At 37.5% G+C, this 27571-nt stretch overlaps 1 protein-coding gene across 6 annotated transcripts in view; it reads right to left on the reverse strand.

Moving 5' to 3' along the window:
• The window catches only part of MGA (MAX dimerization protein MGA), a 59464-nt gene extending 38365 nt beyond the window's left edge, over positions 1-21099 (reverse strand). For 3 of the 6 annotated variants that reach the window (XM_039323889.1, XM_039323888.1, XM_039323884.1), the window contains exons 1-10: positions 20948-21020; positions 15550-15615; positions 13729-14859; positions 9763-10711; positions 9465-9564; positions 8836-8928; positions 7161-7292; positions 6128-6226; positions 3351-4003; positions 1916-2252 (exon numbers count right to left, since the gene is read on the reverse strand). In XM_039323889.1, the coding sequence (XP_039179823.1) occupies positions 1916-2252; positions 3351-4003; positions 6128-6226; positions 7161-7292; positions 8836-8928; positions 9465-9564; positions 9763-10711; positions 13729-14816 (3451 nt within the window). In that variant the 5' untranslated portion in view covers positions 14817-14859; positions 15550-15615; positions 20948-21020. The other 3 variants (XM_039323885.1, XM_039323887.1, XM_039323886.1) reach the window with 3 other exon arrangements.
• Between the last annotated feature and the right edge of the window lie 6472 nt (positions 21100-27571).

Genomic DNA, 27571 nt, shown 5'->3' on the forward strand with positions numbered 1-27571 from the left:
GAAATATCAATTTGTTCCTTCTAAGAATCCGTTTAGCGTAAGGATTCACAAGGATCAAGTGCCTCTGATCATCACAAAATACAAATCTAAGAGAATTCGCCTGCCTCCACGATGAGTTGTCCTTCACTCTGCTGTCTAGGTCCACCTGAAAGAAACCTAATAGTTGGGCAAGTCCTGCTTATGTTGAAGACAACTTTCCCCTGCATCAACAAAGAAAAGTTCTCTGTGTCAATTTATAAATGTGAATCAAGCTTGGTCACTTAGCTACTAAGATGGTGTCTATTAACACTTTGGGAACCACCACTTCCATGAATTCCAGGTGCTAATATGAAGCCATCCTGGGTCTTAATATGGGAAAAGAGTTTGGCCACTCTAGAAAATGCCAGGTGCTCAATGCTCATCTCCAACAGAATTGAGAACCAATGTCTCCTGGTTCAAAAGGAAACAATGATTATTTGTCCTGTGCAGCATTCTTGATAAAATTGAGAACAGAGGAAATGCCTACAGTAGCTGATGAAGCCAAGGAGTCACAATGCATCAGTCCCTACTTCCTTACATCATGGAAGTGAAAGAACCATGTGGTCCTCTTCCTATTCTGTTTTCCCTTGTGGCAGAGAGGTAAACCAAAAGGACTGTTCACAAATCTTTAATTATCCATAAGACTTCTGAGTGCAATGTCTATTCTCCTAGGGCAGAAAATGTCTTCTAAACACCACTTAGAAGATACAATGTTTTCTGGCCAGAAAGACAGGAGAGATACTGTAATATTATTCACTTTCATCTCTTTCCCCTCTCCATGATTCTTCAGGTGCATTTTTGTGAAGACAATGTCAATCCAAAATCAGAATGTGATTCTTTTCTATCCAAGTTGACTCGTCCCAGACCAGGTGCTCGAGACAAATGGCTGATTTAGATTCCAGCTACATAGGCTGGCTTTCATGTTGTACGATTCTCTGAAGATTATTTTCCTGGAAAGGATGATTAACTCAAAACCACCATTTGTGGGAGCTGATCACTGTATTGGGCCTTTAAAACCAAACATATCTTTTAGGCAATCTGCTCCTAAAATCCAAGTAGATATCACTGTAACAATCATATAAGTGGTTGTGGCTTAAGGCTCTTTTCTATTTTAAATGCATATCCAGTGACATTTCTCTCTTGTGCCAATACCTGTCTGTGATGTGGAAGTCTTTAATTTGATTCAATAAACTGTTCAACATTTGTAGGATTAATATAAATTAAGAATACATTTATAACAAACAGTAACAAGCAGAACAAAAATTAGGAAAAAAAGTTTTGAATTGGCCTGGTCATTCACTGAACTTTTTGTAAGTACCCATAATGATTCAACTTCTGTAGAATGTAATTTTTTCATCTGGAAATAACATTATCTATTAAAACTATGAAAACCAAACCTGTAAAGAAAAAGGATAATTTAACCCAACGTTACTCCACATTGTTGTTTCTACTTTGATTACACTTCCTTCTTGGAAACCTATTATTAGGTTTTCAATGCAGCTACTAGGACAAAAAAACCCAATCATTTGTAATTTTTCCACTACACTTACTGCCAAATCATCTCCTAAACCAGGTGTGTCAAACTGCCCCCCCCCCCGGCCGGATGCATCACAAAAGCCGTGCCCACCCCATTGCCGGCAATGGTAAAACCGTCCTGATACATTGCACAATGTCATGTGACGTCGCGAGTTTGACATATCTGTCCTAAACTGAAATTCCAGAGCTACAAAAATAAGTAATAAACATGGTTATAATTGAAACATTTTTACATTTAAAGATTATGTCCTACATCAGTTCCATAATACATGTGTGCTGAAATAACACATTTTTTTTTGAAAAAAATAATGGATATAGCTACCGAACAGCTTAGCAAGCTAAATAGCTTATCAATACTTACTATATTCAACCTTCTTTTTCTTCTTCTTATCTTTTAGTTTCATTTTTTCTTGCTCATCTTTTGCTATTACATCTGTTTGTTGTTCCTGATTTCTTTCACGATATAATTTATGCTTCCCATGCAGAGGCTTCTCCTGGATCTTTTTGTGCTTAACTAAGACAACTTTTCTTTTTAGGCAAGTACATCCAAACATGCAATCTGGTTTGCGGCAATGTGTTGGCTGACGTTTTTCAACAGCTAAACTAGAACAGATACACCCAAGCCGACAAAAATCATTGTTGCATGGTGGTGCTTTCTTTTTAATTATTTTGTGAATTGGTTTGTTTTTGAGTGATGCCTGAAAAGTGTTATATAGTGTTATATAGTCAGATAAATATTTGCAGAGCCACAAATGAAAAGCAAATGTCATAGTATAGTTCACAGAATTACTGACAAAGAATTCTATATAGCAGGCCAGCATTCAGAATCCAGTAGGGTGTTTAATCTATTGCAGAAAAGCAGCAATATAACACTGACATATTTATTTCAACAGACTAAATATCTACTATTAATACTAAAATCAGCTTATTTATATTACAAAATTATAGGAATAATATAATCAAGATGAATGTGTATGTTATATCAAAAGCTGCACATCTTCCTTGATATTTTTCTAGATCAAAACACAACCTATACAGGTAGTCCACGACTTACAAACATTCATTTAGTGATTTTCAAATTTACAAGGGCACTGAAAAAAGTGACAACCAGTCCTCACACTTATAACTGATGCAGCATCCCCACGGTCACATGATCAAAATTTGGGTGCTTGGCAACCGGAATTTATTTTTGATGGTTGTAGCGTCCTGATTGCCATTTGCAACCTTTCCAGCTGGCTTCTGACAAGCAAAGTCAATGGGGGGAACCAGATGGGCTTAATGACATGATTCACTTAACAACTGCCTTGCTTAGCAACAGAAATTCTGGCCTCAATTGCAATCATAAACTGAGGACTATTTATACATTTCAATAAAATCTAAATAATCCCAGAGCTGCTAACTATAATATCAATAATAGTTACCAATATAATGCAAGACTAAAGTCTGACAAACCAAAATCAAGGTAATTAAACAATTGTAGGTTTTAATAACTGAAATATGATGGCCTTTACCAGTGTAATGGATTTAGATACCCGTCAGCTTTCCGGAAACTCTTAAGTATTCTATGAAGCTATTGTCTTATTCCAAGGAAAGGGAAAGTCTCAGTAGGAATATGTTCTTTAATGTTAAATCTAAAATCTTCTACTCAGAAAACTGAATCACGAAAAATGACACTATGCTTTTTGACTCTTAAAAGGACACTGAATCATGTTCTGTTTTCTAGTACAAGGTAATTATTGTAGAAATTGTTCAGACAATTGTTAGACAAAATTTATATTTTCATCCTTTAAACTTACCTGAGCAGTCAGTAAAATTGTCAAAGATAGTTCAGCTCGTTCCTCTGTAATGTATGTCCGTGGTTTACCATCCCATAATGCACAATCTTCTAAATCCAGCAGTTTCAACTGAGTCTTGGATAAGGTTGACAGGCGACTGCCCTGTTGCTGCTGCACCTGACGCACTGTGATCTGTTTGCTCTGCAAATTTTCCTCTGTTGCCAACATCGTCAAAGCATCTTTCTCGGTAACTGTCTGATCAATTGCCTGAGATTTAGAAACTTTATCTTCTGACACTAATTTATGTTTGTGGTTTTTTGCAACAGATAAACCTATTGTATTTTTGGGGGGAGATTTTTCTTTGCCTCTTGAGACTGCTTGCTTTTTGTTCTTAACTTTCTCTTTTTTCTTTTTAGAAATAGTAGGTAAGCCAAGAGGTTTGGAAGTATAAGAACTCAAATTAGAAGCAATGGATTGTTTTTTTAGAACACTATCTAATGTCCGCACGTAGCTGGTGCTTTTAGTTGGAAGCTGATAAACTACAGGAGAACTAGATGTGCTAGGAGAAAATCCAATGCTTGTTTCCATCAACTTTCCTTCATTTTCTAAGTATTCATCAAGTTTGTCACTGCAGAAGGCAGATCGATTCTTCAACAAGCCTTCTAAAATGATGCCTGAATAATAAAAATAATTTTTAGATTAAGAGTACTTAAAATCTCAAGTTGCAACATGCTTACACAAATTCCATTAACTGAATATTCTGAATATTTCAGAATATTTAGCTAAGCTTAGAAATGTTAAAAACTACAGGAATTTAACTGTAAATGTAAAGAGAAATAAATATTGGAAAAGATTTCAATTATGATTGTAATTATGAAGCCTTCCAGAAGACATCCCTCTTTCTTCTTTACATAAATTCAATTTGGAAAACCTAATTATTCCCAAAGGTTTAAAGGTGGAGATATTAATAAAAAGCTCATATCAATGTCTGACAATTGCAGTTTCAGCAACATATTGCTTCCCTACACACTAGGAAGATGAGGCCAGAGTGTATTTAATGTAAATTATATTGATTTCTAAATCACTATTTAAATCATTTCTTGGTCAAATTAAACTTTAACTTTTTAAATCACTAGTTGCAGTGTTAAGAAAAGAGAGCACATTCTTGTTTAATATTCGAGACTGATATGTCCATTACATACAAAAGGCACAGTGCCCACAGCCTATAGAAATGTTTTTAAAATCAGAAATATTAAGCTCAAGGAACTCAGTGTTCTATTATCCTAATATTGAGAACTTTTGCTTATGGACAAAACGTTTCTCAATATTGTTCAAAGCTGCTTTTTAACCTGATTGGCTCAACAACTCAATACTCGGTTCCACCACACGTTATGTGAGCGTTAACTTGTGGGAATATATTGCAATTTCAATATCAGTCTTGAGCACCAAAGTCTTTTGCTAGAAAATGCATCAAATTAGAACTGCAACTATAGTTGCAGTGGCTTAGATTTCTTCTTATTACTGGATGAAAATCCAAAACATCTTTTCCTTTTCTGACAGATCAATATATACCTAATTATTGCTTGTTGTTCTATGCTATTTCTAATAATTCCAGACAGTATCAATATATAATTATCAACTATCTATTCCAGGCCTGAATCTGATCTACTTAATGTCCAAAAGCAAAGAATTATCTTTGTTCCATATTCTGCTATTTGCAAATACAATGTGGTAGCCAATGTATACATAGAGCTTTAAGTTTAAAATATGACATTCATTCTGTTTCTTCTAGTAGAAAAAGATTTGTGCTGTGTAAAAAGTTCATGTAAAATTGATAAAATCCATACATATTGGATAAGACCAACATAGGCTTATGCAATTTGGCAACTATTATTAGAAATGCTTGGCAGATTAGTTTTTTAATAATTAGGTTTTAATTATGATTTAGTGCTTCCTTCTTTCAACAAAGAATAATCTATAAATAACATTTGTAACTGTATATTTTGCCTAAGGCAGGGGTCCTTAACCCCTGGTCCGTGGACCAGTACTGGGCCGGCATGCCAGCAACCGGTCCACACAAAGCCCTATCTGTGGAATGCAGGCAGCACACAAAACCATGTACCCTCCGATCCGTGGAAAAGCCTCCCTTCACAGAACCGGTTCTTGTGTCCAGAAGGTTGGGGACCTCTGACCTAAGGTTCTTTTCTAAGGGCCAACACCAAAAGGCCCAGAGTCATTTGGGTAGTGAGATGGATAGCATATAAATTTAATAAATAAAGGAAGCTAGGTCCATTTGTTTTTTCCCAGCAATATGGCAGTCACTTCTAGTGAATATCAGATATGCTTTAACAGGCAATGTAAACTTAGTTGCTCAATTCCTAATAATGAATTGATTTGAATCTTCAGCTAAAAGATCTGTTGACGGGCAAGCAAGCATTTTATATGGTCTATTAATACATTAAGATTCCCTTTCCACCCTTGCCACGTCATGTATCTGGGAAGCTTTAAATAAGAGTAAGCCAGCTAAGAATGTGAGCCAGATATTAATAATGTAATGCATTTTTGGTCTGTAATTTTAATTAAATTTGGGGGGGGGAATCTTGAGTATTTTTTATCTAACAAAATTCTAAAAATAAACTTGTTTCAAAAATATAAAATATACATGCATACTTTATTATCTGTCCTCTGTGATCTATAGTCACAGAATATTTTGAAATCACAATTCTATGCATTCTTTCTCTCATTTTCTCATTTCATTTTCTTATAGTAACATTCTGTATCCAACGTTTTCCTCTTACCTTCATTTTTTGAAGAGTTGTGAAATTTTCCTCGCCAACCCTTTATTTTTGTGATGTCATTTGTCTTTCCAGTCCTTGAAATAAAATGAAGTCCAGCATCTGGCAGTATAAATGAGTTGAGAAAAATGGGAACAAAAGAACTGTGAGATCATTTTGCTTGACAAACATGTTAAAAAACATGCTACAATACACACAAATACATAGCTGCTACGATGTACTTAACATGTGTGGTCCATCTAGACTTGCAATTCCTTTGTGCAATTTCATGCTCTGTACCAATTGTGCCCTTTCCTGGACCATAAGGCTTTATTCAGTTATTCTTGCCCTGGTCACCTCTAGAATGGATGACTGTAACCTGCTGTTCATGATGAGTTGGCAAGATGGTTGTGTAATATGGTCTCTCCTACTACCTTGAATTTTTAAAAAATCTTTTTTGTTTTCTTGTTTTTACTTAGTGCTTTATGATGTTTGTTGTTATGTACTATAACTGCTCACAGTCACGTTTTGTGAGATGGACGGCTATATAAATTTGTTAAATAGATAAGACAGTTACATATGTAAATTCTAAAAAAATACTCCGGGTTTTTTATTTTCTTTGGAGATTTAGTGCAGTATTACAAATTCAGTATATGTTTTCATTTAAATCACTGAGCTTAATATAAGTCAAATGTTATAGATGTTTAATATGACAATATTGTCATCTACTACTTACAGGAGCATCCAATTATAAATGCAAATTGTGTTAGCTTACATGATGTTACTTATCTCATACTATAGTACAAATGTGAGCCCAGCTGCTACAATAAGTAATGGTTTGTAGCCTAATGAGGCTATAACCAGACTAGTATGATTCATCTAATATCTACAGCTGAAACAAACCATGTACTGTACAATGTATAAGCAGTCACCTTACTGAATAATATATCTATAGATGGTAAAACAAAACATGGTGTATTGTTGCAAATCTCTTTCAAAGATACAGAAATACTCTACAACTCATTTTAAGCAATCCTGCATTAAGATGCTGACTTACCAGCAGAATTAGAATCAGTTCCTTCATTTTTCCATGAAGCATATTCCTCTGAATAATTTAAGGGCAACTGCACACCCAAATACTTCAGATCAATGCTCATTGTTGGGTCCACAAAATTCAGTTTTAAACCCACTGAAGGAATGAAGGAATTTTTATACCATTATTAAAACAATTTTGTATGCGTATCAAGATCACTGTCGTGTTTACTCTTACCAGGATTTTATTTTACAGAATATAAAGCTGAAAAACAATACTTTTCAATTGGTTTCCTACCCAGAATAAATTATTCCACCTTAATTAAATTTTACATGGATACAAAGATTACCAAATTAGATGCTACAAAGTTTCCCCTTAACTGTTTGTAAAATACCTTCAAATATAACTTAAGAAGACATCTAGCTGGCATTAAGTACAGCTTCATTAAACAGTATCAATACCAAATTTAAATGTTGATATAACTCATCACCAGAGTTCAACTTAATGAGAAAAGTATAGTACTGAAAAGCGGAAAGAAAAAAGAAATCCACTATAAAAGCCAAATCTCATGATCAAAGTTGAAGCCACAATCTACATTAAGACAACATCAATCTGTATTTATGTTTTTACCTTCCACTTCCCAATGTCAGCATTTCTTGGATCTAAAGTTAGCTTGCAGAAGTAGAAAAACATTTTCACAAGACAATCTCACAATTTTCCAATTTGATTACCGACCCTTGTGGCCTGTCATACTATCCCTATAAAAAGAAAACTCTCCAGCTTCCAACTCATTTGCCTATTCAGATTTCCAGATGTTTTTTTGTGATTTAATGATAAATGAGCATGTAGTTTCCAGCAACATGTGACTTTGGGGGCACTGCAGCAGCAGGAACTCGAGTACTAGTCATAAATCCCTTCATAACTTTGAACACTCGCTGAACAAATAGCAATAGCACTTAGACTTATATATCACTTCACAGTGCTTTACAGCCCTCTCTTAGTGGTTTACAGAGCCAGCATATTGCCCCCAACAATCTGAATCCTCATTTTACCAACTATGGAGATTCTCAGTCATCCAGGTCATAGTTATCCCAAAGATGCTTTTTCATGAGGCAACTGGACTTTCTTGTTTTTCTTTGAAGACGTTTCGCTTCTCATCCAAGAAGCTCCTTCAGAAGAGCTGAAGAAGCTTCTTGGATGAGAAGTGAAACGTCTTCAAAGAAAAACAAGAAAGTCCAGTTGCCTTGTGAAAAAGCATATTTAGGCATTTAACTGACCTTGGAAGGATGAGTCAACCTTGAGCCAATCAGGATTGAACTCCTAGCAGTGGGCAGAGTTAGCCTGCAATAATGCATTCTAACCACTACACCACCATGGCTCAAATGTTTGTAACTCAAGGTCTAGTGATAAAACAACAATATAGTGGAAATACAGACTGCAGTTCCTGAATATTTTTGTATTAAATCAACTGCTTTTAAACATTCAATTGATATGCTTTATAGAGGAAGATTCAGCTTCAAACCTATCCAAATTATTTTCCATCTGATACAAATTATTCATTCTGAAGATAATGATAATAATAATCTATATACTCTCTGCATTTTTATCAACCAAATTGTCACATCTGATTCATGACATAAAATACAAAATGCATAATTTACACAATAAAAATAATCAGGAGTATTTTCACAGAACCTACCTTCTTGAAGACTTGGATGTATTACTTGTTTGTACTTAAAAGATTTTAAATCTTCTAACAATTCTTTTTCCAACTGTTGTATTCTTTGACCATCTGCCAAACATACATTTATTTGTTTATATGTTCCCAAACAATTTTAGCTACAAAAATGATAACTGTATGGAAAGAATAACCTTAGCCTATCAATCAAGGCCCCATGAAATGAAAGCAAAATTAATTTATCCACTACATTATACTTTTCAGCCTGGAAAGCTTAGCAGGAATTCATAGATCCTAGCAATGTCTTTCTTCATAGTAGAGGGAGAGAAAGATTGCCACCTAGAACCAAACTAGAGTTATAAAATGTTCACACTACAAATTATATTAGATGGAAGAACTGATAATGATATAAGGAGATGTAATTTATTTCTTTCAGGGCTTTCAACTGTAATGCTGAGAAAAATCCTCCTCAATTGGAAGATTCATTCCTAGACCTAGTTCAATGGGAAATTCCCCATATTATGAACATCAATCTCCAACTTAATGAAGAAGATACTGATCCTACTCTTGGTTAATAATCAGAACCTATAACTGATACTACTTAATAGATATATCAAGTTGCTAGTATTAAGTTTAACCATTATTGTTACCTGAATCAGTGCATGGATTACATGTAGTCAGTGAATTGTTCAGTGTATTTTGCAATTCTTTTTCTTCAGCTCTATCAAAACTGTGGATATCAAGTGCTTCCTACATGCAATAAAAAACATACTTTGACAAAACCTTTGTGCAGGGTTTATATTAAAGGCATTCCAAAGTTACAGGAAGCCACACTTTGACATTAACTTAAAATGATTTACGTTTATCATTTAAAAATACTACATTTGAAAATTGCAAGAATTATAATACAGAATCCCAAAGAAGTATAAATTTTGGGTATAAATTTACCTTGGATACAAAGGATACAAAAAGCATTCCATCCACATCCTCAAGATCAAGATTAATATCCAAATGGGTACTAGCAGTTCCCAAAGAAGCATAATTATTGGTTGTATCAGATTTTGCAATGCATTTAGGTGATCTCCCAGCTTCAGATAACTTTGATTTCCGTGGTCTTCCTCGTTTCCTTGGGCCTGACACCCCAAAATTTTGATTGCCAACAATACTCTTGCCAGAAATGTGAGTCTTCAACATATTTAACTTTTGGTCATCAGAGATAACTTTAGCTAAAGAAGGGCTGCTGATGGCAATGGTCTTGAGATCACAACTAGACTCTTTCTCAATTGTATTCAGGCTGCCACATGCTTCAATATTTCTCCCTAGCATGTCTTCTTCTGAAGGTACCTGTGGTGCTGTATTTTCAGATACCATTTTATCAGTTGCAATCTTGTCAGTTTCCTTGTCCGCAAAGGGGCTAGAGATATCTTTATTTTCAAAATGAGCAGGGAAAGAATCTAATGAATGAGTCAGTGGAGACTTTTCATTCTTAGTTGTCGTCAGTAAGGCCTGTGAAACATCAGACATTTTCACTGTATTCCTGCTGATTGTACAGGGCTCTAGGTAAACTACAGGCATCTTCCCACTATCCAATTTTAGCATTTTTGCTTTGGCAACACCCAACTGGTTTATTTGTTGTTCCTTGTGGAATTCAATATCCATTTTATCTATTTCGCTGTATTTCTGCAGCTGCTGCCTCAATATGGAGCCATCACTGTTGGAATATTCTTCTGCAGTGTAATTGGTTTCTTCTTCCTTCACATTTACCCCTTCCATGCAAATTAGAGGTTCATATTCATAGTTATCTAATGGTTCTTCTTTAACAGACACGTTGAGTCCTCCCTTTAGAGTAAGCTGGGATGTCACATGTAACATTTTTTGACAAGGGCTGGATATTGGCCTGAAAAAAAGAAAGCAAAGCAAATTGCAGAAATAAGCAGACCCTCACCTTCTTTTAGGACAGACATGGAAAGTACACTTGGCTTACTCAAACACCCACCCACCCCTTTAGGCATCACTCTATTCACACATTGCAACAAACTGTTAACGTTAAGGTTAACTTGACAGCAACTTTATGGATAGAAAGTTTATTGTTTGGGGCAAAGTTAGTATCAAAAAAATTAAGAGTTTTGGATTGTGAAGAGAAAATAAACTTTCCACCCAAAAAAAAAGACTAGGCCAAATAAATAAATATGCTATTCATTCCTTCATTCTTCCAGCAAAACCGCAGGATGGATATGGAGGCAGAGGAAGGGAAAAAAGTTAGATGGAGATAAGGAAGGGATAGCAGGAAAGAAAAAAAGGATTAAAGCATTACAAAAAGTTCTATAAGCAAATAATAGCAAGCAAGAGCTAATTTTCAAGGGCATCAATCGTTCTATAATAATAATAAAGTTGGAAGGGACTTTGGAGGTCATCTACTCCAACCCCCTGCTCAGGCAGGAAACCCTATACCATTTCAAACAAATGGCTGTCCAGTCTCTTCTTAAAAACTTCCAGTGTTGGAGCATTCACAACTTCTGGAGGCAGATTGTTCCACTGGTTACTTGTTCTAACTGTCAGAAAACTAACAAGCACTGCTACAGTCAACAACCTCTTCTTCTCTATCAGCAAATATAATTATTTGGAGAGAAAAAAGCTTGACTTTGTACTTCCTGTTGGAAATACGGTAAATCACAATATAATGTACTGAAAAAGCTGAAAGTGAAAAATAAATCATTACCAACCATTTGTTGGAATTATGAATAAGGACTTTTATTCCCATAAAACTAGTTAAACATAAGACGTAATCTAGAAATTCATGTTCTAAAGATAATACATCTATATTTTGTTGCATATTTCTTTTTGATAGTCCTTAATTTGTTGTTTTTTATACAGAGGACCTTTGCTAGTCTGTCCATGTATGATTCATGTAGATAATCTATTATTGCTTCAGAAAACTGCAGGATCCTTTGCCTTCATTTGTAAGAGTTGCACTGATTCTTTGTATTTCTTCTATTGCAGTGGTGGCGAACCTATGGCACACGTGCCAGAGGCGGCACTTGGAGCCCTCTCTGTGGGCACACATGCCATTGCCCCAGCCTTGCCTCCCCCCGCGATCCCCTCACCAGCAGCCCCCCTGGAGGAGAGTTGCCCCTGAGCATGGCCCACGCAGAACAGCACAGCTAAGGACATGGCAGCCAGGCAGTGTAGACAAGACTCTGCCCTCACACCCCATCGCATGCAGTTGATGTTGTGGGGCGCGGGCAGAAGGCATGGCTGGGCAGGCAGGGTGGTGGCGGGGCATGGGGTGGAACAGGGGTGGGGCCAGTTTTTGGGCACTCGATCTCTAAAAGGTTCGCCATCACTGCTCTAGTGCATTCATTTTAATTAAAATCAATTTTAAATGTATTCTATATTAACAAACTGTTTTAACAATAGAAATACAAAATATGGCTACATACTGACCATTTCTGAATCTAATATTTTTATTATTTGTTGAAGTTATAATATGATGTATGAACCTGACCTAAAGATGCATATAATTCATTTAGCTCTGGTTTACTGTGATAAATGAATTCTGACATACATTTTTTTTATTTTAATTCAATTTTCAAAGTTTTTGCTTTTTAAACATTTTCTTAGAATGTATAAAAAGCAGTTGAAAGAGGGTATCAAAAGTAGCACTCAAACATTTTAATTATATTCTAGAAGCATATTAATAGCACTATATTAAGATATAATGAATAATATGATATACTATCAAATTCTATTTTGTATGCACTATATATGAACACATAGATAGGCCCCCACAGCTCTAAAACTGTATATATTAATGAATTTATAATTTGGAAACAATTTATTCATTTTTGAACTTGTCAATGGGTTTAAAGTAGCACATCGAGCATTGTTCTAGTCTGAATACCATTTCAGCTGGAGTTGTAATAAGATAAATGTTTCAACACTGGCCAAAATACAAATATTCCAGGTTTTATATAGCTATTTGGCTGAAATTATATATTTAATGTTTATTTTTTGAAAAAAACTTTACATATATTGTTAAAATTCACAAATGTATACATTCCATATTTTACTAACTTTCACTAAGATTCCTCCACTCACCTTGTTCTTACACTATGGCATTTAGGATACATGCAGCTTTCTCTCAGGTGGAGCTGGTGGGCAATTTGGGGGTCCTCCTGGATTCACAGTTTCTTGCAGGTTCACCTTGTGTGCCAGTTGCACCTATTTCTGGATCAAGAGGTCCTACTCATAGTAACTCATGCTTTGGTCACTTCCTAATTGGATTACTATAAGGCTTTCTACATGGAACTGCCCTTGAAGAGTATTCAGAAGCTGCCACTTACTCAGAATGCAGCAGTGTGGGCAGTGTGAGATGCTCGTGTAACTACTCCACTTCAGGCTTCTACTGCACTTCCAGGAGCTAGTTTATTATCTAAAAGCTTTATATGGCACAGGACCAGGGACCACCTATCTTTGATTGTCTCTGCTCACTTCACCTGCATCGATGGGGCTGGCATGACCCAAGTCTCCTCTATCAAGAATTGTCATTACGTGGATTGTGTGGAACCAAGGACACCTACTCTATGGTAGCACGTCCTGAAATCCAAATGGCTCTGATCTTCTGTAAGGAATGAAGATCTAGATGTACTATCAGGCAACTGGGCGAGGAGATTAAGTGAGCCCTGCTGATTGATCTGTTTAATTCTTGTCTCTATTGTTTAGGAGTGGAATGATTTTAGACCTCAAGCATATATTATTCTTTTGGGCTATTTACTTTTGTACATTCTGTCAATTATGGTTTTAACCCACTATTCATTGCCTAGAGGCACTACTGTGTGATGGAGACCAATACAAGTTGTTTAAATATTTTTATACAAATGCTGATTATTTTTTATGTAAAAAACACAACCCTACCTTTCTGATGCTTCTTCCTTTAATCCTCGATCGTCACCTGCATGAGCATCTGTTTCCGCAAAATGTAAGAACTCATGATATGGACTAAGGGACTCTTTCTCCAGATCTGGGTCACATATCCCACTAGATGGTGGGTCTAATTCTCTCTGTGATGGATCAAAAATATTCCCTTCAGGGGGATGCCTGTGATTAGTAGGAGAACTCGTGACACTATTACCTTCACGCTCTGAGCTACCATTTTGCTTCACGTCACGCTGCAGTCTACTACTCAGGCCATCTTCTCTGAATCCTTTAGCAAATGGATTATAGTCTATTTTTAGTTGTGTAATTTGGATGTTTTGATACGCAGTCACAGCGAAGAATTCTGTCTGCGGAAAAGTGAAAGTACGGACATCAGGACCATTCAACTGGATAATCTCTGTAGCTTTTTCAGCAGGCACCAGGTGTAGTCGAGGTAAATACCGATGCATAGAATGCAGAATGATATGTCCTTCCTGGTCCAATGTATTATTAGTAAGCTTCAATTTGTAGAAAGATACTGGTTGATGCATCCAGTAATGACCAGTAGAAGGTGATTCAGGATGAATAAATACCCTTCCTAGCACATGGGGTTCTGCCTTTCCACTGGGTTCCCAACTATGGCCATTCCACTTATAGCGGAAGTTGTCAACAGGAGTAATATCCATGACTAGGATATACTTGAGGTTGGATTCTAGGCCTGTTATCCAGTATCGACAATATGGAAACATTCGTCTCCCTTGTTTTGTCAAAATCATTTCTGTGCTGCGATGATAGAATTCATTCCACATATTATTGTTGTCCAGCATAACAGTGATATTCCCTGAAGCACAATCAGCTGGAAGATATGTCTTAGTTTTAGATTTCATTGGCTTTGCTGCACTGCTGAGTAGACTGCTGTTATCTTGATTTGAAAGCAAGGTTCCTTGATCAGATTTACCAGTGCTCTGCTTCACAAGAACATAAAGAGCAGGAGTTGTGCCTGACATGGTTCCAGTATTTTGGTTCCCTAATATAACTGGTTGTTTCTCCATTATGGGAATAGTTGAAATATCCCCAATATTTTCCATATTTCAAAATTCTGGCAACTTAACTTCACTGATTTTTAATCATCTGTAGGGGAGAAAAATCAATGAAATAAAATTCATACAAAATAGTTAAACTTTGTGTGTTTGTGTGTTTCCATTCCCACCGCAACTGCATACCAACTAGGACTACAAAGATAAAGAATACATTAAGAGGATAAACTCCCACTAGTAATTTTAATAAACCATACTGTATATTTACCCATATGTTAACTTCTGTGAACAAATGTCTTTAAAAGGCCTCTCCTGCCAATATTAGTAGCGCAAAATACTTTAACATGAAGTCCCTTCAATAGCTATGGCTTAACATCAACACCACTTTTGATTGAGACCAGAAAAACAGCACATAGTGCAAGATAGTATTCACTAGTTAGTAGTTCAAAGTCAAATCTTTCACTGACTGTAATATCTAGATACTCTTCAAGAGATTATATATGAACAGTAAAAGGTAGCACAGTAAATAAAACTGTGCAATAAGTCTAATAATATAACCTGAAAATACTAATATAGGAGAGTATTTGTAGCTCAAGGTTGAAACGAGGGGAATGAAGTGCACGCTGAGTTCTAAATGCCCTGCAGCTGTACATATGGACAGGCTGTCAAGCACCCAAATTTTAATGACTGCAGGGACATTGTAATGGCTATAAGGTAGAGGACCAGATGTAAGTTAAACCACTGTTTTATATTTTCTATTGTTTAGACATTTGTACCGACGAACCTGCTTTATAGTCATCTTCTTTTCCCAGAAGCTATTGTATGTGGAAACATTAGTCAATTTATGTAGCTGTCAAAGGAGGAAACAAAAGATAAGTATGTCAAACAATTACTCATCTTTTTAACAAAAAGAAATCAAGCTCAATTAATTTTAAAAATTAAATCATTGTAGCTTATTTTTAAAAAATATGAACAAATATCCTAGTATGTTATACATCTGATAATTCAAATTAGCATATTATTATTCTTTATACTTTAACTAATTTAGAACATAAATTAAGATATTTTTCTTAGTCAGGTTTTAAAATTCTAATATTTTTACTATATAGATTTTGTCTTTTATCTTTTTTTAGTTTCTTTAATCATGATTCTCTGATCAAATAATTTGAATGAACAGCAGGACTAAAATAAATAAAGTAAATAAATAAATCTGCTCTGGAAACATCAGAACAGAATTGGGTAAAAGGAAGCACACAAAGGGAAGCATATTTATTTTCAGGTTGTATATAGTATATACAAGCATGTTATACTTAAAGATGTAACTATATTCTATGTTTTGTTTTTTAAATGAAAACATTTAATTTAAAAATATCATATCTAAATCATTATTATGATCATTTCCTGATCCCCTTTTCTGGGATTACTCATAAGCATTTTCATTACAGTGTTACATCTTGAATAGTTATTTCCAAGTATGAATTTCAAGAATAATAAAAATAAAGGTAACTTGCAATAGATGCATCTACGTTGCCTTTCAGTTAAATGGTGACTATACAGTACAGATAGTCCTCGTCTTACAATAGTTCATTTAGTGACTGAAGTTACAACGAGATTGAAAAAAGTGACTTATGACTGTTTTTCACACTTATGACCGTTGCAGTATTCCCGTGGTCATGTCATCAAAATTTGGATGCTTGGCAACTGGTTCATATTTATGATGGTTGCAGTATCCTGGTGTCACGTGATTACCTTCTGTGACCTTCTGACAAGCAAAGTCAATGGGGAAACCAGATTTGCTTACCTGCCATGTTACTAACTTAACAATTTCAGTGATTCACTTAACAACTTTGGCAAGAAAAGTCATAAAATAGGGCAAAACCTACTTAACAAATGTTTCATTTAACAACAAAAATGTTGGGCTCAGTTGTGGTTGTAAGTTAAGGACTATAACTGATAAATGTAAAAGACATTTTAGCAAACTGGATTGTACTTTAGTGTTTTGGTTGCAAAATAAAACTACTGTATGTCCTCTCAAATTTCAGAATATTGCTATTTTCAAATATTTCACTGAATCTAATGTTTACAATTCCAGTGTCTTGGTTCAAACACTAAGCAGTTGTTCAACATTACAAGAAAAAACAAAGCCTCTTTCTGGGCTCTCACCCTCTTGCAGTCCTTTTTTCCCCCCTAGGACAGCCACAGATCGACCAAGAAATTCTACTTCCATTTAGATTGAATATAAAATACAGTTAATTTCACTCCTATAGATTAAGTATCTGTAGTGAAAACTAGCCCGCTTCATAAATGTTCATTTTTTCCCATTTTTTTGCGATTAACCAATTTATCTGCATTCAGATAATAAATTCTAAATTTCTTCTTAGAAATACACAAAAGAACATAGGGAAACACAGAGAGGGGAGACTAGGCTTGTTCTCACGGTGTTAAATGCTAAAAGTACCAAGTACAAGTAGTCCTCTACTTACAAGTTCATTTAGTGATTGTTCAAAGTTATAACTCTGAAAAAAGTGACACATGACTGTTTTTTACAGAACTATTGCAGCATCCACACGATCATGTGAACAAAATTTAGAGGTTTGACAACTGACTCATATTTATGACAGCTGTACTGTCCTGCAGTCATGTGATCACCTTTGGGGAACTTCTGGCAAGCAAAGTCAATGGGGAAGCCAGATTCATTTAACAACTGTGTTACTAAAGCTGCAGTGATTCCTTTAACAACTGGGGCAAAATTCACTTAACAAATGTTTTGCTTAGCAACAGAAATTTTGGGTTCAATTGTAATTGTAAGTCAAGGACAACCTTCACAGACAATTGCTGGTTAAACTCCTTAAAATACTTCACATTTTTAAACCAATCTGTTGATGAAGCAGTGATCAGCTCTGAAAAATCTGCTAAGTGTAAAATTCTTAGTCTGAAAACCAACCCTCCCTCATATCTTATTAATATTATGAATGAATGCAAAATTGTAAGAAAAGCACATGTAGTATATCCAGAAATTTAGGGAAAATATTTTGTAACAACAAACACATTGAGACTTTAGAAAGAGTGGAAAGAGCAACAAAGAAGATTAGAGGACTAGAGGATAAAATATACAATTAACGTTTGCAGGAACTGGGTATTTCTAGTCTAACAAAGAGAAGGATTAGAGGTGTCTTGATAGCAGTCTTCCAATATATGAGGGGCTCCAAAGAGAAGAGGGGGTCAACCTATTCACCATAGCACCTGAAGGCAGGACAAGAAGTAAGAAATGGAAACTTATCAAAGAGAGATCCAACCTAAAACTAAGGAGAAATTTCCTGGCAGTGAAAACAATTAATTAGTGGTACGGCTTGCCTCCAGAAGTTGTGGGTGCTCCTTCACTGGAGGTTTTTAAGAAGATATTAGACAGCCATTTCTTCAGAATGGTATAGGACAGGGGTAGGCAACCTTGGCTCTTTTATGACTCGTGGACTTCAACTCCCAGAATTCCTGAGCCAGCGGAGTTGAAGTCCACGAGTCATAAAAGAGCCAAGGTTGCCTACCCCTGATATAGGGTCTCCTGCTTGAGTAGAGGGTTGGATTAAATCTTCAAGGTCTCTTCCAGCTGTTACTATTTACATATTACATCTTTCAAAATTCAAAAGTTGCATTTGATGCTAATGAATCCAATAAAATTCTTTTTAAAATTAATATAAAAATCTTAATAAGCTACACCAGTGGTGGCGAACCTATGGCACTTATGCCAGAGGCGGCACTCAGAGCCCTCTCTGTGGGCACGCGTGTCGTGCCCCAGAGATGGCGAGGAACTGGCCCCTGCCGGCCTGGCCCTGCCCACCCAGTCTGCCATGACCACTTCAGCCACGCCCATCTGGCACCCGATGATAAATAAGTGGGTTTTGGTTTGGGCACTGGGTCTCTAAAAGGTTCGCCATCACTGAGCTATACCATAATTTGTTATTTCACTCCAGCTATTGTTGCAAACCACAATTTATGGTTTAATAAACTCACTGATATTTGTGATAAGAGTAAAGAGAATGAAGCTGAATCCAAATAAACATTTATATGGAACCTCCCAAAAGAAGACTATGTTAAATGGGATGGTGCCAGGCATGAGAAACAGGGAAGGAAAAGACTTTAAAAGTAGTTCATTCTATTCAGTCAGCTTCCCCAATGCACTGGCAATGAACTAGCACAGAAAGGGGAAAAAAAATCAATCACCTTCCATTTGTTCCTTTCTATAGTTAAACCAGATAAAAGCCAACATATTTTATTTCTTGAACTGTATTTTCAAAGAAAAAGCACATCTGAAATATTTATGCAAAATCAAAACAGCATATATACAAGCAGAAAGACAATAGCCAGCCATATTAAAATATTACATTTTATAAACACCAATAATTTCAAAAAAATAGATTTATGCAACTTTATTTATATATACATATTACTTAACTTAAATATACCAAATTACAAGAAGAATCAAACACACAAACATGCACAATTCTTAGTGGGCTCATTAAAAAAACTGAACATGCCACACAGCACTATCCGATTCTATTCAAATCTGGACTTTTCTATTGGTAAAACAAAAAATAGTGACATATCATCTATTCTAATTCAACAGAATACTGTTCCACTAAAATATATATAAGACACTTGGATTGATGAACGGAATTTGAAGTCTACCATTCTAGAACATTTTACACCTAATTTTGGAAAAAAGAAAGGAATACACCTAGTACAGCTTTGAACATACCAAATTGATATCTCAACAGCTTACATTTATTCCATAAAAGTAAATCATTTTTCTCTGAAGTATTTGTATATTCGGAATAGGGGAACCAGAAAATTATGCATTAAAATCTTCAAACACAAAACTGAATGACCTTGTATCAGTCACAGATTGAATCTGCATTTTGTACTAAATCACATTCTTTATAATTTAATTTCCACAATTATGCCAGAATCTCTGCATGTCACTTAGGCCTTATTTGCATTTACTTCAAAGCACATCTGTTCAGGTTGACTTTCAGCAGTCTAGAACAAAATGGTTTGTGGAATGTTATTACATTAGAATAAGGACAAAACTGCCAAAGAGCCAATTGTGTTAATGATTTCTATCATATATCATTCAGAGCAGTAATTTTAAAGGAACCACTAATATTACAAGATCATAGTAATAGTAACAGGGCTCGTAAAATATTTTAATAAGTTTGAAATATAGATTTTACTTTTTTCTACCCACTTGGATACATTTAATGGTCATCTGGAGTTTTGCAGTCCAGATTCAGTACCCTATTAGACTTTGGTTCATGTTTGCAGGCTTTTCAACCAGTCATCCTAGATAAGTCACCTGCTCCCAAAGACAGCTGTGGACTGCCTCTCCAGGTTACTGTTTCCTCCCCGCTTTATGGTTGCACTCGCAGGACACATTTTACCTATGTATAACTTGATCACAGCTTAGGGATTTCCTATGTTGACATGATACGATGAATGCTAAACTAGTTAAGTGTGAATTGTGCTTTAGACTGGAAGCCCCCCTTATTGTGGCTCAGAGCCCCCTGCAGCTCTACCTTAAGCAGCGCAGAGCTCTGGCCCGCTTTACCAGAGGTAAGGTTCCCAAGCACGGCTAACCTGCCACACGCGGCTGAGTCAACAAAGGGGGCGCTTGGCGGGGAAAGAACAGCGGGAAAACCAACGGAAGAAAATCCGAAGGCCCAAAGGGGCAGAAGCGCGCGTTCGAGACCCAGGGGCCGCCCAGCGTACGATAGGCACGTACCCTCCCCGAAGGCCACGGGGATGCCATCCTCTTGCGCAGCCCGGGGTTGGCAGCGGGGACGCAGACGCCGCTCCTCGCTCCACACACGGCGGCGCCTCGAAAAGCGAGCTCCGCGTGTAGCGCGAGGAACCTCTCCCTGACACGCGAGGCGCCGCGCGCTCCCGCCCGTTCCCGCCCCTCCCCCTCAAGGGCTTCGAGACGACGCTCATGGCCGACGGGAAAACGGGTGTTAATTTTCTCAGCTGGCAGCCTTTAGACAGCAGGAGGTATGCGAGACACGCGGAAAGTTGCGCGCGATTCGCTCCTCAGTGGAAAGCAGAATAAAGTTCTCTCCCTCCCTCCCGTTCCCTCCTTTCCCCCCCCCACACACATAGGCCCGGTGCCCCCCCTCCGACTCCGCTGTTACCGTGCGATCGCGAGTGGGACGATGTAACCCCCTCCCCCTTCCTGCTATATTCACAGCCAAATCGTGTTACCCGATGGAGAGAACGTGCGCACGCACCCATGTGACGTCGTCGGCGCGCCTGAAGGGGCGCAGGCGCGGTGCTAGCCCGCGCGACACCTCCTCTTCGCCTGCAGCTTGTCACGTGCTCTTGGTGGCTCTCGTCTTCCTTTTTTCCAGTCTCTTCCCTCCTCTCTGTCTCTCTAGACCCCCCTGCTGTTTTCCCTCGTTTTTCGTGCTTACCGGTTTCGCTTACTTGGGGACAGTTCGCGGCTGGGGAAAGGCTAGACCGTTGCGCAATCGGGATTTCTCCGGCCGCCACCAAATAAAGGGACTCGCCCTTACAAAGGAAGGGCGAGAATATGGGAGGAGCCCGTTTGACATTTCTCGTGCTTAAAGCACCTCGTTGCTGTTTTGCTTCCCTCTTTCGCATTTACTCGAAGCACTCGAGCGCGCCGAAATTTCTCTCGCAATGCACTTCCGGCTCCGGGCTCTGGGTTTGTGGTTACGCTCCGGGGGCAGTTAAGCGTTCCCGCAACGTCGTGGGAAAGCGTGTAAGACGGTTTATTCTTCACAGAGGGGGGAAAGGACGGAAGAAAGCCTCGACAGTATCACACCAGTCTTGTCCCGTTTCCAGACTGGGTCTCCGTCCTTTGCACCTCCTCCTCCTTTTGTTGCGGAGAGACTCGAGCAAACAACAACAACAACAACCCCCCCCCACAAAAACTAAACCATCTCCCTTCGCACGTCTGTAAGTGCCGGCTCCTTTTCAATCCACCAAAGTAAGGGCGTTCATCGGCCCTCGATTCCCGGGTAGTAGGCATATGATGCCTGGCCCAAGGACAGCCCTTTTTCGAGGCCTCCTGTGAGCTCTTTTCTAACCTAAGACTTTTGTTTTCACTTCCTTAAAAAAGTGAAATGTAATCAGTACTACATTTTCCTTGTTGGTCTATATAACTCGCATTTCAGCGATGGAAATTACAAAATGAAGTAAATGATTCAAATTTAACTCCTTTAATTGTACAATGAAAGATTAAAACAGTGACCCTGCTTGCGGATGGTTTAAAGCCATGGTTTAACAGTGGTTTATTGAATAAGCCACTATTCAAGGTCACATTGATGAGCTATTAACCATAGTTTGTTGAATAAGTCAAGACATAGTCTGTTTCAATCAGCTTATGTGGCCAAATATGCTTAGTTGTTGGAATCTTGGCCATACAATAATTCTTTTATAGTTCTTGGTCACTATATGATGGCTTTCTACTCTTTTGGCCAGATTAGTAGTATATTTTATATCAAATCACTGGCAACTAATCATAAATTATTTTATTTCGAGAGAAGGATCAATGCTGGATCTTCACTGTTACCTTTATGCCTATTGCTTATTGAATATTATCTTGTGATAGGTTGGCATATAAGCTGGGTCAAAATGGGTTAACATGAGTTTATTTTCTCATCCATCTTTCGGCACAAAATAGTAGGGAAGAGCATTTTTGTAACATTGAGGTTGCTGCAACTGTTTTGTTTATGTGTATACATATAGTCAAACAAAGGAGCTGTCTCCAGTGTCTTCAGTTACAATGTAGCCATTTTTAAAAATCAAACTGATAGTTCAGTTGCCAAGCTTTAACCAGGAGATTGTGATTTCTAGTCCCACTTTAGGCATGAAAGCTGGCTGGGTGACTTTGAGCTTGTCACTCTCTTTCAGCCCTACTCCCCTTACAGGGTGGTTATGAGAAATATAGGAAGAGAAAAGAGAATTAAGTGTGTTGGGCTGCCTTGAGTTATTTATAAAAATAATAAAGATGTGATATTTTTTTAAAGAATTTTAAATCTAAATAGGAGTAGGCAGACACAAAAAAATGGCTTCTCTGTTTAGCTGGGGCTTCTTCAATTTTCTAGTTCAGGGTAAGTATGAGAATAGTATCTGGTACAATAAGGTATGTTGTAGGAACATATCTTTTGACATTCCATTTATAAGAATATAGATTCTGACATTTTTTCTTTTCAACTTCAACTTCACATGCTCTGCTGTGCAAAAATGTGATTGGCTTATTTGTAACAGCATGTTCTACGAACCCAGCCATAGAATCAGCATAAATAACTTGAGGGGTCCTTGGTGCTCTCTGGACCCCTCATTTTAATCCTGAGCTACACATATTGTTTTTTATTGATATCATAAAAAACTTATTGGACTTTGGGCTATCGGGACAAAACAATTTTCTTGTCTTTATTTCCTTTTTTAAAAAAAGATAATCTCAACAATCTACAGCTTGTGTTGGTAATTGGAACAATTTTCAAAACTGAAATTGTGTGATAATTGGAACAATCCTTGGAGTTGCCTTTTTTGGCAATGGAATGAGCACTGATAATTTCCAATCCTAAAACACAAGGCTTGTGATTTTTCTGTGGCTTTGCATATTTTTTTATTTAATTTGACACCCAATTCACTGTCAGACTACTCTGGATGGCTTACAACAGTGATGGCGAACCTTTTAGAGACCGAGTGCCCAAAACCTGCTCCCCCACCCCCATCCCCACTCCCCCCTGCCAATTGGGTCACTCACCACCTCCACGGCCTGCCACAGATCACCCAGGCAGCCCAGCAGTGCTATAGCGGCCACGCCCTCTGCCCATGCCCCACAACATCATCTGCGTGCGACGGGGCGCAAGGCGGAGTTTTGTCCCCGGCTACCATGTCCTTGGTTGCGCTGCTTTGTGTGGGCCGCGCCCAGGGGCGACTCTCCTCTAGGGGGGTTGCTGGTGAGGAGGGGGCCGTGGGAGGAGGCGGGGCTGGGGAGACGGTGCGTGTGCCCACAAAGAGGGCTCCAAGTGCTGCCTCTGGCACCCGTGCCATAGGTTTGCCACTGGCTTACAACATTAAGATAAAAGTGTGTGTGTGTGTAAAATCACAAAATTATATAAATTCTTGTATATGTTCAACAGCTGTTTCAATTATGATCATTTGAATTTCTTGTCAGCGTACATCAAACAATGCCTATTTTTCATCTCAGTTGCACACTTGGAAGGAATTTTGGTGATGTCAAACTTCTTTGGTGGTACTGTCTTTCTGATGTTGCGTAATTTGATCTTAGCCACCAACAATTCACGATCTGAACTGAAATCAGCACCCAGATATTTCTTGCCAGCGAGGGCTGAACTGGACCATTGATGGTTGCATAGGATATAATCTGATTACGGTGCACTTTATTTGGTGAGGTCCAAGTGTATAAGCAACACTTTACTGTTTGAATCAAGTATTCATAATTCAAAATCAATTTTTATGGCAAAATTAAACCAAATAATTGCCTGCACTGTTCTTCTCTCCAAATCCAAAACTGCAAGTGATGCCTCTTTCTGCCTGGCTGCCAGCTTTTGCATTGAAATCACACAGTATGTAAACAATGTCTTGTTTGGAGATTTGCTTCAGAGGGTTTTTTTATGCTGGCATAGAAACCCTGGATTTCAAGCTCTGCTGCATCAGTAATTGGGGCATAGACTTGGACAACTGTGATTTTGAGGAGATTGGCTCATATTCAGATGACCATAATGTGATTATTAACCATCAAGAAACTTTCCACTGCTTGGGCAAATTTCTTGCTTTTGATAAATGCCCCTCTATTTGTTTTCCTGGTGTCATGTAATAAATAGTGGATTGGGTCATGTAATAAATAGTGAATTCCTCAAATTGAAGATATCCATTTTCTATCCAGTATATCAGTGGTGCCAAGGAGATTAATTGTCAAACTGACCATCTCCTATTTGATGATATCCAATTTACCCTGCTCATTTATCAGACATTCCACATTGCTATCCAATCTGTCTTTGCGTAGCACAGATTCTTGCTTTCACCAATGGCTGCATTAGCATTCAGGACTGCTGGATTTGGCCCAGGTAAGCCACTAATGTTTGACTACTCACTGGAGATCCTTGTGTTTCCCCAGTAGCTTCTTGGGTTCTTTTGGGCCCAGGGGGTCCTATTGTTGGGCACCATACCTGATTTATTTGAGACGCTTCCCATAAAATTTTCTTGGCAAGGTTTTTACAAGGTAGTTTGCCAGGTTTTACCTCAATCCTCCCCATTTGTCTGGGCTTAAGACCAGCATACAAGTTTATTAATGTGTTTAGAAAAATGGAAATAGTAAAGTCTTCACACAATTATGGCATTCTGTAACAAATTTCTTTTTGCTAAGTTTCAAACGGTTTTCCCATCCTCTTTCTTTATTTCTTCTTTCTTTTTATTAAACTTCTGCACTATACTTCCTTTTCCTTGATAATTATCAAATGCACAAATGCTCTCTATATCACAAGAGAATAATCCAACATTTGGCAGCTATATTCCAAAGAAAGAATTATATCAAGGGTAGTATGTAGCCTGGGAGCTTAAGCTGGTAAGGCAATCTATGAAGAGTTGAGAACAGACATTGAAAAAAACCTGATAAAAATTGATTTTAGGCAATAGTATTTTCAGTTTTCAAAATATGTCATAGTTTAATTTAGGAGGTTCTTTAAGCAATGTAAGATGCATCGAGAGCGTTTATTGAGAGCTATGCCTTGCCTTCAGCAAACTGAAACAGAATGTTCTTTCTCAACCATCACTATAGCAATTTGCCAGACAGCCAACACTTCTTTCGATTCCCAACTACTCTTCCTCATAGCTGTGCAAATGCAATTTCCTCCAGTTTGAGGGTCAACACAAAAATATCACAGCAGACTTTTTTTCATCATTGTTGAGGCAGAATAGTGCCCTATTCTGAAATCTGAACTACCTCAGCATTGAGACTGGGGAATTGTTACCCTCACCAATTTAAAGTGGGACTATTTAAGGAAAGGGCTTATGCATGCAGAGAGTAAAGCTATCACCTTTCAGTTCTTCGGATTAGACACTTCCCTTCCAGTAAAACAAATAATGTTCTCTTGCTTTACTAAGTAGTACCAACCCTCAATCCCGGCCAGCATTTTTATTTTTTATTTTGTTTATATCCTGCTTTTATTGTCTTTATAAATAACTCAAGGCAGCAAACATATCTGACACGGCTTCCTCCTCCTATTTTTCCACAACAACCTTGTGAGGTGGGTTGGGCTGAGAGAAAGTGACTGGCTCAAGTTCACCCAGCTAGCTTTCATGGCTAAGGCGAGACTTGAACTCACGGTCTCTTGCTTTCTAGCCTGCTTTAACCACTAGATAATTTATTTGATGGCCATCTTGCAGTTCAGTCAATTCTGAGCGGCTTATATCAAGATAAAACATTCAACAATTTTTTAAAAATCCCTTTTTACGATCCTGTAATCCCTTAATTTGGGGTAGAATCAGGGCCGACTGGATGGTGCTGAGTGTTTACTGGCTGGATGTCCTTCCTGACATCATGTGGAGTTCACAGCAGTTATTTTTTCTTTGCCCTCTAGGAGAGAAACAACTGCTGCTATCTAGGATTGAACTCTCAACATTCTGAGTGGGAGGTGAGTATCTTCACCACCACACCATTCAAAACAAACATTCAATGATTATAAATATAAAAATGGATTACAATGACAAAAATTTTAAAAGCCAACAGCTTCTCCTTCAGGACCCCGTGCCAGCCAGCATTGCCAGTTTTAGGCCTATCCTGAAGGCTAAAAAATAGGGGGCAGATCTTATTCTCTGTGGCAAGATGTTTCCAAGGGCGGGAGCCATGCTAGAAAAGGGTCTTCTGGATTCTATCAGCCAAAATCTTCAAGATATGTAATTGTCCCGAAGGTATTAGATGTGTCCTCCTATGTGAATTTGCTTGGGCATTTACTTTATTCTGCTTAGTTTTCCAGTGTGATTAAGAGTATTAATTTTACCCTTTATATCTGTTTGTTTTTCTCTACCTAATAATTTTGGAGTTGGAAATTTGTGAGTTGTTTGTAAATTTCCTTAGGGGACTTTACTGGATTAGAAGACAATTTAATAATAATCTGAATAAATAGAAGACCCACAGATAAAATCTAGTCTAGAATACTGTGACACAGTTTGCACAAAGATTAATAAAATACGAAGTATATGTATTTTATAGCTTCCAAACATTGCCTTTCTAAAAGAGCAATGGCCTTCTTACAGATGCCGACTGGCAGTGATCACCATTCCCTCAATCTCTCAGAAGGGTGAATTTCGCACATTTTGAATGTACAATTTGGAAAATTTGGAAAAATCTCACTCTTCCGAGAGATTATGAGAATGGTATCCGCTTCCAAAATGGTCCCCACTTCCAGGATGGCATGAGGTGATTCTTAGGAAGGTCATGTACCTCATTAGTTGAGCACTCTTTCAGAAAAGCAATCTTTGGAAGAGGTAAGCAGAGCAAGACTGTTAGAGAATTTTAATTTCTCTATTGGTGAAAAATAAATCAGAAGCTCTCACAGTTGACTGCATTTAGCTGATTCAAATAATTTTATATTTATATAAAAATATTTACAATGCCATTCTTTTTTACAGCAACATAGCTTAATGAAGACGTCTTACAGAGACAGACCAGAGACAAAACTTTGAGACAAACCTTGAGACTGGAAATCCAGCTCCTAACTCAATACTCTTTTTTTTGCACAGACTCAGTAGCACTTTCTTCA

The sequence above is a fragment of the Crotalus tigris genome, unplaced genomic scaffold (assembly GCF_016545835.1).
Source record: "Crotalus tigris isolate CLP2741 ecotype Arizona unplaced genomic scaffold, ASM1654583v1 scf7180000024286.1529876, whole genome shotgun sequence".
Classification (NCBI taxonomy): Eukaryota; Metazoa; Chordata; class Lepidosauria; order Squamata; family Viperidae; genus Crotalus; species Crotalus tigris.